Source organism: Crocuta crocuta, unplaced genomic scaffold (genome assembly GCF_008692635.1).
Source record: "Crocuta crocuta isolate KB4526 unplaced genomic scaffold, BGI_CrCroc_1.0 scaffold134, whole genome shotgun sequence".
In the NCBI taxonomy this organism is placed as follows: Eukaryota; Metazoa; Chordata; class Mammalia; order Carnivora; family Hyaenidae; genus Crocuta; species Crocuta crocuta.
This window is the reverse complement of record NW_027530183.1, coordinates 5,096,528-5,110,275: the sequence shown is the minus strand read 5'-3', so window position 1 is coordinate 5,110,275 and position 13,748 is coordinate 5,096,528. Positions and strand designations below refer to the sequence as shown.

Sequence of the window (13,748 nt, the reverse complement as noted above, 5' to 3'; positions counted from 1 at the left end):
ACCTGAGCCGAAATCAAGATAGGATGCTTACCTGACACTGAGCCACCCAGGTGTCCCTGAATAAACTTCTTTCATCCCCAGTACATCAAAGGCCAAAAGTAAGGTCTCCTCATAGCTGAGTGCATGCAACACAGATTATGGCAGATGCTTACAGGTGAGTTAGAGAGGGGGAATAAAAGGAATCTCCAGAATAAATCAAGTGGGAACGGAATATTTATTATCCTGAAAATCTCACTATTCCCCATTTTCCATAAAATTTAGAAGAATTTACAAGTATTGTTCATGTCATTTATTCCTTATTAGCAAAGTAAGGTCAGATGATTCTTCTAAAGCAATTTCCCTGATGTGGGTTATTGGCCAGAGCCAGACTGTAGGCTACTGGCCTACAGTCAAAGGAAGTCCACTGCTGTGCCCCACATGCTGTACTGATGGTGTCATGCTCTCTGTGTGTTATGACATGACAAAGATGAAATACACCATTCAAGTTAGCCATTTCCTCAGGTGTAAAATTTGTAAAACATAAACCTCCTGATGAGATGTTGGGAGAAGCATGAAATAATATGTTAGAAGGATTGGAAGAATATAATGATTATCATAAAATCTTATTTGGATGTGATGATAAATTTAATTTCACAAAATTCCAAGAGGATAAAAAAGGAGCTCAAGTTATCAAACATGAAAACAAAGAACTTACCTGACCAGAGGATGCTAACAAATTAATCGTTGTCAGAAGCATCCAACCTCTACTGGCTTCTTCACTCTGATTGATTTCTAGGAACTGGACTATGGCCCGACTTGCAGCTTCTATAAAACCAAGGGAAAGCCATGAAATGGGGGGAAATAACACATAAAGAGGTTCTTCCTTAAAACCTGTCAAAAAATGATTATTTACAAAGCACGTGCTTTAAATCAGCACTATTACATGCCCTATGTAAAATATGTTAAAAAGAGCAGTATTTTAATGGTATATCTAGACCCTTAAAGCATTATCATCATATTAATACAGAAACAAAGAAATCAACCTATATATTATAGGGACAGTTACATCATGAGCTAGTCGAAGAGAGTCATAAGAAAGGTAAAATTTGAGCTAAACGTACCTGGCAAACAAGGATATGTTTGTCTAGGAAGTGGGAGGGAAAGCAGGGAACAGAGAGATTAAAAGCACAGTATTAAAACAAAAGTGTAAATAGAAGACTGAGCCTAACATGTAAGATCAAGACAAATAACTTTAATAACATTGGGTTAATATTCTACAAGAGCATTTTGAGAATTAGAGTCTAGTGTCAACAGGAGTGATAGAAAGTCAAAGTCAATTTATGAAGGAAAGTAATCTAAAGGCTGTATTTGACTCTCTGGGCAAGAGAAAGTAAATGTAGCTTCCTGAGCAAGGTAAATGACAAAAGGATTACTCTAAGACTATTCACTAGTGAGCAGAAGACAGACTGGCAAGGCAGAGACTCTGGTGGAGATGAAATAAATCAGGGGGCTGCCCCAGGGATACACACAAGGGGCGACTTGAGCAGCAGCTGACAGTAGGAACGGTGAGTGTCAGCCACAGAACTGCACTGCTGGAAGAATATGTCAAGTAAATTCAGTCGATTATGTCTTCAGAGGTATGGGTAAATGGACAAATCCCTAAGCCGTGCACTTCATTTCATCAGCAGAGAGTTAATCAATTTTTCTATCAATATTTGAGATGAATTGAAGTTGTCAGAAAATGTGTGCAATCTGTTCACTTAACAAAAACAACCTGATAAGCTGCTAATGTGCACTTAACACACATCATAAAAATGCAATATGCAGAATAAACAGAATTTAGGTGGCCTTAGAGGTATTTTTTTTCTTCCATTTAAGACAATCAATATAAAAGTATGTCATTAAATAATTGAGTGAATACAAGACTTACATAAAATACTGGGCTGGGCATATTTTATCTTTATAAACTTCCATTTGAAAGAATATTTTAACAGGAAAAACTTTTAAATAGCTTATTTTTACTAAGTCTTAACTGTATAACAAACATACTGTTTTAAGTACCTGAAGATTTAACCCATTTAATCTTTATAAGAACTTATGAGCTATTTTCTATTACTGTACCCCTTGTACCAATACAAATTGAGAAACGGGGAAGATGAGTAATTTGCCTAGAGCCACACAGCTAGTCGGTGACAGAACGTTCATTCAAATCTAAGCTGTCTAGCCTGCAAGAGATAAAGGTAGGGATAAAATTTACTGAAACATGGAAGCCAACAGAAGCCTGGCTTATTTCTAATATTTCAATATCTGAAAAGTGTTGAAATTATTGTATTCATAATTTGAGTGATTTGTAGTCTCTCATCCCTCTCTAGAAAATAAGCACCATGGGAGCAGACTCCTCGTCCACCTCATTCACTGCCAGACCCTAGTATGAAGCACATCACTGGCACTAAGTAAGTGCTCAATACATATCTGTTCAATGAGTGACTAAATCAACCCAGGGAGATCAAAGGAGGACGAGATCAGCTTGTTAGGAACATCAACAGTGTTTGAATTGACTATGGATAACAGAGATTCCTGGACATTCAGAAAAGGGGAGTAATAATATGAAGAAAGCAATGTTTAAGGCTGGTTACACTGTGAGGTGCTCATTAGAGAGGGGAGCAAACAAATAAAAGAATGCCACAGAGAAACATTCTTTGGCAACTGTGGTTTGAGATCACTGGTAAAAATTGATCTGCAAATTTTTCTTGCAAACCTGTAATGGACCAATTTGTTACATAAGTCCTCCTTCCTTGCTAGGAATTAAATGCTCCTGTAAGGAAGACGACTCCTTTCTAGTGAGTAATATTGTCAAAGGCTGACATGCTATGCTTTCATCTCCAAGGCAACTTTGGTGTCAAACTGTGCATTTCCAATTTCTTAACTCAACATACTAAAAAGCTACTTGCAGTCTTCAAATGGATTATTCCACAGTGAAATCAATGTAACAAAATTCTATTTCATAACAACAACAAAACATGAACTGGTCAATACCACCTATGCTTCTGACAGAAGGCAAAAAGAAAACAGACATTGAAGAACTAAACTGACTTCAAGAGACAAAATTACCTCCCAGGTACAAAAGCAAAAGAGCTATTAATAAAACACATTTTGGGTGAATCTGAATACCACGCATTTTTTTTTTTAATGTATCACTATTAATGTTAAAAGCGAATTGGACAAAGATATATTTTCTGCTATTCAATAAGTTGTCAATTATGAACAAGAAAGGCTAATACTTATTTTGAGAACCAAAACACCAAAAATGTACTCTTGGCTTGCAACAGTTCTTCTATTTGAGTAATGGTGGGCATTTATACAAATGTGTGGTTTCTCTTGTTTCAGTTGACAATGAATATAAGATATTATTCCTCAAGATAAGGACAAATAATAGATTTTTAAGGCCTTCAATATTCTATTTGTTATTAAACATTACAACATTTCAATGGATTGCTGAGCTGATTAAATAATATACGTGAAAAAGATCAAGACAGTGTAATTATTAACAGTATCTAATAAACTTTCCAAATTAATAACAACTACTCTTTTTTGAGAGGAATGTGGAGAAGACCTCAATAACAAAAGATCTTTACATAACAAATGTATTCATAAGAACTAATTTACTCTCACCTACTTATTTCAGTATGTTGCCCTTCAAAGCACTTTAATGGGATCTCCCACTTTGTATTTAAATGAGTCAAGAAGGTCATTGTAAAAGTATTTAACATCAATTGCGATCTTTAAAAAATTATATATACTAGAAAGTAATTTTAAATTAAACCTCTGTAAATTATAGTTTCTTAAAACTTGGAAAGAAAAAACAGTTCTAGTAAAAAAAAATTGCATTAGAACCTTTTAATTTCACTAATGTTTAACAAATAAAAATTTAAATGACTTAAGGTTATAAGAGTTACTGAAAGGAACGTATTAACCCATCTTGAGAGTTGCCAATCACTTGATTCAAGCTTTAGCTTTCACACTGCATTTCAATACATACAGTTAGCCGAAAAATACAGAAATGGAGTTAGTAGAGCTCATTATTAGATTAAGTAAGACTAGAATGAAGACAATTTTAAAAGAATTTAAATAGCAAATGTAAGTGATTTCTGTTAGACAATATTCAGAACAATCAGAATGCAAAACTTGTTAATAGTAAGTGTGATACAATTCTTCCTTTGCATTTAAAGCACAGTCCTTTTCAAACTGATGCAACAGGATGATAATGTGAGACACATTAACAGTATTATTACATTTTCTTCGTTAATGATGAAACCAAGCCCTAAAAACTCCTTCCCATCTCCAAAAAACTTTCACAAGTTAGTCAGAAAAATAGTATTAGAACTCATAGCCTCCATGCTTTTTTTTTTTTTTTTCCATTTGATAATACATAACCACACCTTGGGAATGAAATTACCTGAGGGTGTTGTGGCTTTGAAATCCTTGGAGGACAGCGGGGCACACTGTTTTTCTGTTTTAAAAAAAGAGGCTGGGTTGTCTACTTGGAGATTCACTACATTATACTAATCCCGCCACAAGATGCTATATGAGACGCCAATTGTGGCATTAACCAGCTTCTCTGTCACCAGGACACTGCCCACAGGAAAGCGCACCACTGTATTTAATAGTGGCACTTATCATGCAGCAACGTCAGCAATAATAACCTGAAAATACTAGTTTTACATGGGTGGAGATTTTTTGCTCCAGTGATGTAAACTGACCAAGTGCCCTGAGAACTAAGCTGACTGCATAGGTGAACTTAACAAATAACTACAATGGGAAAAAAATCTTTAGGGCGGCCTGGCTGGTTCAGTCGGTTGAGCATCCAACTCTTCATTTCAGCTCAGATCATAATCCCAGGGCTGTGGGATTGAGTCCTGGGTTGGGTTCCCACGGAGCATGGGACCTGCTTAAGATTCTCTCTCCCTCTCCTTCTGCTCTTTACCCACACACACACACTTTCTCTTTCTCTCTGTGTCTCTCTAAAAAAATAAAAACAAAAAAGTAAACTAAATTTTAAAAAATATTAGGCTATACACTGCACATGATATGACCACAAAATTATAAATTTTCTCAAATTAGTTGAAAGTCACTACCTATTTTTAACAAAAGCCACATGGCAACAACCAAGAGAGAATTGCATTGCAGGAAACAAAACTAGAACTATCAAGTTGCCCTAATGTATTACACATCAGTTCATGCATCCATTTTGCATGTTTCCATTTTGCATGTTTCCATTTTTACTAACTTCTGATGGACAGATTCAAAAAACAAAATTGCAGATTAGCATATCTTCCTACTGACATAGCTGCAACCCATGTTCAAAGTGATCTGATAATTGTGTGAGTGATAATTAGGTAACAAACAAGATAACAAGTATTTCACACCAAATTCGGAGTAGTCCTAAAAAAAATAGTCTTGCCATGATGCACCACAAATACAGAAAACTTTCAAATGAGTAACAGAGGGCTCATTTTACCTGTCTTTTTTTGGAGAAATATTATGTGCATATAAATTATTGCAAAATTACTTTCAATGATAACTTTCTTGAAATAAAAGGTTATACAAGGTATCAAAAGTAGCCAAACTTTTGGACACAAAAAGTAGAATGATGCCAAGGGCGGAGAAGGAAGAAATGGGGAATTGCTGTTTAAAAAAGTTTATAAAGTTACAGTTATACAAGATAAAAAAAAGTTCAAGAGATCTCTTGTACAACATTGTGCTTAGAGCAAACTGTGCCATACACTTGAAAATTTGTTAGGAGGGTGGATCTCATGTTTTTTACTGCAATAAAAATCAATCATTCAGAAAATAAGAATGAGTTACAAGAGGTAAGATGATTCAGAATGTACCTGGATCTTAAAAATGTGATTTTTTTTAGTAGAAAAATCAAAAGATCAAAAAATCTCCATGAAATCTCCATTTTTTGATAACGACACTGACTGAAAGAAACTTCCAACATTCAAGACTATAAATAAAAGGACAAGGATTTCCACAGTCAGGGTTCTTTAATAAGACTGACAAAGGAGATACACCAAAACTATGCTTTTCTCTCTTACACATCAGCTAAGTCTGGCTTTTCTAACACTACTCCAATTCTCAATGAATTTTAAAAAAATAAACAACCAAACAGAAATCCTATATCAAAAATCAGTAAAAAGTTACTGAGCATCTCATCTGTTACAAGTAGTCTTCTAGGTGATACAGGGCTGAACACAACAGACAATCAAATTAAATAAGCAAGCAAGTTACTTTAAGACGACAAACCTCTGGAGGAAGTACTTAAGGTGACAGACTAAAATACTCACTGGTGTGGGGACAAGATAAAGGATCTGAGATGGGGTGATCAGGAAAGGTTTCTCTTGTGGAGGTAAAATCTACAAAAACTGAATTGCATCTCAATTCAATGGATTCTGAAGTTAATAAATTTCAAAAGTTTAAAACTAAAAATTATATGGAATTACATGATCTGGAAAAATAGATCTTAAGAAGATCTGGAAAATAAGAAGTGATTAATGGAGGAGGAGTGCAGGGTGCTCGATGTACTATGTTTGCAGCTTCCTAGAAGTCTATAATTATTTCAAAACAAAAAGTTTTTAAAAACCTTGTGCAACTATTACTATGTTTAACAATGAATGATACATCCTATACTCCATTTAAGGTACTTTTCATAATGTTGAATAAACTGCCCTACATATGTAAAATCATTAGAGGATTTAGGAAAAGAAATCTCCAGTGCAGGAAAGTGTTTTTCTGTAAGCATGCAGATTACATATTTAAAAAGACAGCAAGAGAAAAGTGACCATAATTACAGTTTCGGGAATATCTTATTCTAATCTAGGGATAGCACTCAAGTAAGAAACTGCAGTGACAAGAGTAAGTAGAGAACAGAACAATGTCCCTTCGTGTTACCTGTTTAAAATAGCTAAGAATGCATAAAACACACAAATCTTATATTTAAGACCAATTTCTCAGTTCTATAGGAATAACTGAAATCAGGAAAGATGAAAAGGATGCAGTCCCACAGGGAGTGGAGAAGGGAGAAGGCAGGGGTGGGAGGTGACCTTAAACTATCTTACCACCTTGGACTGGACTTGTTTCCGAGACTGCAAGTACAATTAAAATGATCTCACTTTAAAATCCACACAACAATTAACATAAAGCACTATGTCTGAATAAGAGATTTAGTATCAATCTAAAAATATTTTAATGGCTGTTGTTCCATAGACTCGAAAGAGACTTAACAGCTCCAGATAAAGCTGGAAGGTTGTGCACATGCACTTATCTCTGCTCTCTCCCGAAGCCCCACTTCTGTGGAGTGAATTGTGCCTCCCCTGCCCCAAATTCCTATGCTGAAGCACTAACTCCTAATATGTTGGTAACAGAGATGGAGTCTTTTGGAGAGAATCAAGGTTCAGACGCAGTCATGATGGAGTTTTCCTGATGGGTGGGGTTAATGTCCTTATAAGAAGAGACACCAGAGCTCTCTTTCTCCAGGTGAGGCCACTGTGACGTGCCATTTGCAGTCAGGAAGAGAGATCTTACCAGGAACCAATCCTGCTGGCACTCTGACCTTAGACTTCCAGTCTCCAGAAGTAGGAAGGAATATTTCTGTTATTTAAGTCACTGGTCTATGGTGTTTTGTTATGGCAACTTAAGCAGATTAATACACCCACTAAAATGGTTATGAAAGGATTTTTTAAAAAGCCTAAATCCATTAAGGACAAAGAGAATAGGAAAGATGAAAGCAACATTTTGGATACTAAAATAGCAGAGAGGTTAGTGGTAACTGATTTAGCAAACTCTAGAATCTTAAAGCAAATGCAGGGAAAAAGGAAAAGCAGCTAAACTACAACAGAGCCCCAAGAGGCACAAGAATGGGTGGCACCAGGTACCTCTGGACGCAGAGGTAAACATGGGAGTGTACACAGAAGGCCTTGTGAAAGCCAATTAAAGAGCAGTGAGCCCCCCACATCCCACTATGTGGGCACCAGACCGAAGGTCTGTTCACTAGAAAGAGTGAGAGCAGGGCATGTGTTGAGGCTAGGGTAGGGGTAAGCCCACCACACCAGGCAGAGCTGCAGGCTCGGGGAGATCAAACAGAAGCCTACACACCGAATGCTGAGGGTCCTCAGACCGTTCCCCTATGTGGCTTCCAGAATGCTGAGAGGCAGACATGGATCTTCCAAGTAGAAATGGGACATTCCTCACTGGGGACTCTGCCTAGCTCAGGGGAGAGAATTAAGAGAACAACCTAGCCAGATCACACTGGCCCACAGTTTCAAGCCCCACCCACAACCGTGGAGCCACCCAGCAGCTTTCTACAGCTCCGTTCTTACACAGGAGCAGATGGCCAAGGAAGGGCTCTAACCTAAAAGACAGACAAAACCAAATTAACAAAAAAGGCAACCTGAAAGAAACAGAACTAAACAGAGAATATATGAAAGAATAGACATCAATATAAAAAGAAACTCTTAGGAATTAAAATTATAATGTCACAAATTAAAAAAAAAACTCCATAGAAGGGATGGATGAAACATTCTTAGCAAGTGGAGTCAAAAACCAAAAATATAAATAAAAGAAAATAAAACAGAAAGGACAGTCTTAGAGGTACATCTGACTAAAAAAGAAAACTGAACGGAGGATATTATTATACAAACAATTCATGAAACTTTCCCAAAATTATAAAGGATGTGAATTCCCAGACTGCAAGGTCCAATGAGTATTCAGCATCATGTATAAGAATATCTGCTCCAAGGCATGTTATCATGACATTCTAGAATAGGAGGGCCAAAGAAAGGATCCTAAATGCTCTTACGAAAAAAGAAGAAAAAAAAAAAAGCAGGTCACAGAAAGAAATCAAGAATCCAGTTAGCTTCGGATTTCTCAATAGCAGCGTAGGAGTCTAGAATATGAAGGAGAAATTATTTTTAAATTCTAAACATAAAATGATTTCCAACCTAGAATCTGATACCGACTGAAAGAGGGACAGGATAAATGCAATGCAAGCTGCAAATTTTCCAAAATGACCCTGAGGGGTCACCCTGGGCTGCCTGGAGAAGAATCCAACTAAGACATCCCTTCCTGACTGTGTCCCCAAGGGAGCTGCTAGACCTAACTCAGCTTCCCATGACATTGGTAGCTTCCGCTCTGCTGGAGGAGGGCCTATAACCTCCCCTGGGTCCCAAAGTCTCCTGGGGCTAAACGGCTAGCATCTGCAAACAACTGCTTATACACATCTAACAATGTGTATAACACATCTACTGGATATTCAAATCCAGTACTCAAACAGCCTAAATCATAAGCAGTTTGTGTATTTCTTCACTAATAAGGTTGCATTCATGCTTGTGCTTTAGAAATCGAGGGGCACCAGGAATCACCCAAGCACTTTTTAAAAAGGATTTGTTTTCAGAGGGAAAGAGACAGAGATAGAACGTGAGTGGGGGAGGGGCAGAGAGAGAAGGAGACACAGAATCCAAAGCAGGCTCTAGACTCTGAGCTGTCAGCACAGAGTCTGACATGGGGCTCGAACCCAAGAGCCAAGAGATCACAACCTGAACCGAAGTCGGACGCTCAGCCCACTGAGCCACGCAGGAGCCCCTTCCACGCACTGTTTTGTGAAATAATGAGGGTTGTGGACCTGCTCCTTCTTTTCTCTTGCTGACCCCTGGTTTTATAAGTTTCCCCTTTCTGCTATAAACCTGTAACATGTGTTGTTCTAAGCCCTGGTAGCTGAAAGGCTGTCAGCCTAAAGACATCACCTTTCTTGGTAAAGACCAAGGAAACCATCTTACACAGGAATAGTCATAAAAATTTTCACTCACGAGAACTCTAAAGAACAAAACAAAAACACACATATACACATATAAAACCCCAAACCAAAGGTAACTCCCCTGCACTTTTCTCAGGAAGCTGCTGGAAAAGATGCCTTTGTTAAGGCAATTTTTGGTTAAAACAATTTTTTTGTTAAAAATTAGTCTGAGAAAAAAAAAAGATGCCAGGAGGTTCAAGAAACACAGGCTCCATCCCAAAGACGTAGAAAGGCATCCCAGATGACGTGAGTGGAAATGTAAAAAGAACAGCTGTGCGGCTGGCCTAGAGAGAAACCACCACGGATTAAAGCAAGCCAGAAAGTTCTAGAAGAGATATCTGCAAGAAGATGAAACTGACAGGATACCTGATGCCTTCAGTCATATTGAAGGGAGATGTAGGAAAACATTTAGAAATAGGAGATACATGTATGATGAAAATTCAGAAAACCAGTTAAAAAAAAAAAAGGCATTATTAACCCAGATAGAGGAGGGAGAGAAGTTCCCAAGAAAAGGAACCACAGAGTACCATACAGCTCATCTTAAAATAGCGTTTTCACTCTATTAATACTGATGTAATCAAACTGCAACAGAACAATATTGGAGGGGTGAATTTAGGAAGCAGGCATGTATAGGTAGTGGTGGTGAACTTAAGAGAGTGAAAGTCTCATTTTCTTTTGTGGGAAATCAAGACAGTATCTAAATGTGAGAAGACAAGGGCACACTGTAAATACAGATTATTTAGAGACACAAGAGGTAAATGCTAAACAAAAATTAAAAGAGCTGAAAAGTGACTGAGTGAGAAATGGAGCTGAACAAGGATGGGGGACAGGAGATGCTGTTTTCAGTAAACCTTTTAACTATCTCACCCTTAAAACTATGTGTCTAGAGGCGCCTGGGTGGCTCAGTGGTTTAAACATCTGACTCTTCATTTCAGCTAGGTCATGATCTCACAGTTCATGAGATCGAGCCCTGTGTCAGGCTCTGTGCTGTCCACAAGGAACCCACTTGGGATTCTCTCTCTGTCCCTCTCCCACTTGTGCTCTGTCTCCCTTTCTCTCTCAAAAAATAAACTTAAAAAAAAAAAACCCCAAAACTATGTGCCTATATAATTTTAATAAAACTAAATTTAAAAAAAGATTATAGGAGTGCCTCGGTGGCTCAGTCGGTTGAGCGTTCAACTCTTGATTTCTAGGTCATGATCTCATGGTTTTATGGGTTCGAGCCCCATGTCAGGCTCTGCACTGACCATGTAGAACCTGCTTGGGATTCTCTCATTCACATTCTCTCTCTCTCTCTCGCTCGCTCTCTCTCTCTCTCCCTCCCTCCCTCCCTTGCTCATGCCCTCTCAGACTCTCTCAAGATAAATAAACTTTTAAAAAAATTACATAAGAAAACCATTACTGTTACTACTGGAAAAATAATTTGATGGGCTGAAAAGATAAGTGACTGTCCAAGGGGACATTATAAACAGAATTTAAATCAATTTATCAGTCTAAAATAAGCTTCAAAATAAGAAAGCTATCACTCAAACAACCATTACACAACCAAAATAATAAAATCAAGATTAAAGATCCATCACACATGTTGCTAATGTAAAAAATGACTAAAGGTAAATAACATCAAGAAAGCGTATTTTAATCTTGAATAAAGGGATGATACTTTATGAAGTCTGAAATCACCGAATGACAAATAAGAATTTTCAGGCAGCATTCATAAAAGCTTACTGTATGTGTAGATCACAAGTTATACAAAGGCCCCAAAATAATTTATGGTCTACTAGGAAGATAAAGACACACACAAATAACCACTGATGGTGTTGAGGAACAAAGAGTAGCTCCGAACAGAAAGTTTTTCCTTTGATTAAGGGAGTCGAGAGACATTCCATCAGAGAAGTGTGAGTTAATCCAAGCTTCAAGGACGCAGACACGCTGGGATGGAGGATGATTCTCCCTTCTGGGAGAAGCATCGTAACAAAAGGATAAAAATAAGAGCACAGATAGGTTTGGGACTAGAAGCAGCTCGGTTTGGTTGATATATAGAAAGGAAAACAAGAAATAAAAAGGTAGACTGAAAAAAAAAAAATACTTATGGCCAGATCCTGGGTTTGCTTTGAATGTCACCCTAGGAATTTGATTTTGTTCAGAAGGAAACAGTATTGTTGGGGCAACAGGGTGAGGGTGGTAGGTCCAAGGACAGTGGCCTTGAGTACCAGCGCTCCACCTGGGATATGTGGAACCACCCAAAGCAGAGATGACTATGAGAATGGGAACGGGGAAGGGTAATTAAATTCCACACGGAGGGCAAGAAACTCACATGGATAAAACTGGGTCAATTTTCTGTTTAATTTTAACAGCACTTTTTTACCAAACTGCCCATTCAAATGGCTTTTGCTGGTTTCAGTAAAAATACCTGTGGATTTGTTTGATGCTCTCCTTCGAATTTCTGTCACCATCAGTCGTGAGACTTGGGTTGTGAACTGCAGAAGGTCAGAAAATTTTTCTGTCATTGTATTTGGCGGAGCATTTCCAAAAACCTGGGATGAAAAAAATGACAATTTTACTGAAGCATTGTAAACTTCTGTCTTTCATTCTGTGAATTTCTAAGTGTGGAATGACTTGAAAATCAAGTCAGAAAAGTATTCTTACACAGCTATTTTGAATCTGAATAATATGTTTAAAATACAGCTCTTTCCATAAATCACACGTAGCCACATTTCCTAGTATATATTATATAATCTTTTGAATAATTAAATAAATGAAATCTAAAAAAGCCAAGACTAGTTATCTATAAAATGTGAACCGACCTTATTGATAAACTTTAGAAAGTATAAGGTTTCTCTGGGAAGATCTAAATTAGGAATTTAGAGAAAAATTCCAAGGTTTTTCAATGGGGTACCTAGCATACATCAGATGGTGAAAAGCAGGGTTTTATCTATGGCTAAGTCCTAGGCTGAATATAGAATTCACTAAATTCATGTTATATATAGCTCAGAATTTCTAAATTCTAACCACAACAATTCCCAAAAGAAGACTGGTAGGAAAAAGACTAGAATAAAGAAAATGAATAATAAGGTCACAAAATACACGTTTTCATAAAAATCTAAGATACAAGAACTTTAGAATACATAATTGAAGATAAACCAATGTGGGGTCAGCAAGGAGAACGAGAAAATGAGACCTGGACCAACGATCATAGGAAAAGAAATGGAATTATAATGGCAATATAACTGAATGTATCCTGAAATATTGTTTTAAAAAATGTTCTTTATAGCTAAAAGAAAATCCTGTCTTGTAAAACTATTATAACAGCTCTCTATTAAAATACTCATCACAGTATTTTGTATTCTTATTATCTGGTCAAAAGTCACTATAAAGGGAGGGAGCACATCTTATTTTCTGGGGCAGGGGGAACATTGATTATTCATCTTTGTATTCTACCTTGCCTTAATTTACAGGGATGTTCCCTAAATATGAATGTTCATTTATATGCTGTCTCCACACACAACAAAGTCTAGAGAACATTTAAGTAGCATTGAAGGACACATAAACTGTACCATAAAAACATAAACTAAAAGTAAGGAAGAGGGGCGCCTGGGCGGCTCAGTCGATTAAGCATCTGACTTCTGCTCAGGTCATGATCTCGTGGTTCATGAGTTCAAGCCCTGCATTGGGCTCTGAGTGGACAGCTCAGAGCCTGAAGTCTGCCTCAGATTGTGTCTCCCTGTCTCTGTGCCCTTCTCCCCCACTTCCTCTTGAAAATAAATAAAACATTAAAAAATTAAAATAAAGAAAACAAGGAAATAAAACCTTGCCTAGGAAATGGATGAGGAAAAAAAAGACTAAAAATCTAACACCAAAAGACCTCTCTACTTGCCATGTTTTGGTCATAAATTTTGGCTCAAATATACACAAGAGAAAA

At 37.2% G+C, this 13,748-nt stretch overlaps 1 protein-coding gene across 5 annotated transcripts in view; it reads right to left on the bottom strand.

Moving 5' to 3' along the window:
• Positions 1-13,748, bottom strand: part of WDFY3 (WD repeat and FYVE domain containing 3) — a 229,970-nt gene that overhangs the window by 151,509 nt on the left and 64,713 nt on the right. For all 5 annotated transcript variants that reach the window (XM_077765173.1, XM_077765175.1, XM_077765174.1 and 2 more), the window contains exons 3-4: positions 12,240-12,363; positions 695-804 (exon numbers count right to left, since the gene is read on the bottom strand). In XM_077765173.1, the coding sequence (XP_077621299.1) occupies positions 695-804; positions 12,240-12,363 (234 nt within the window). The remainder of the gene's footprint in view (positions 1-694; positions 805-12,239; positions 12,364-13,748) is intronic.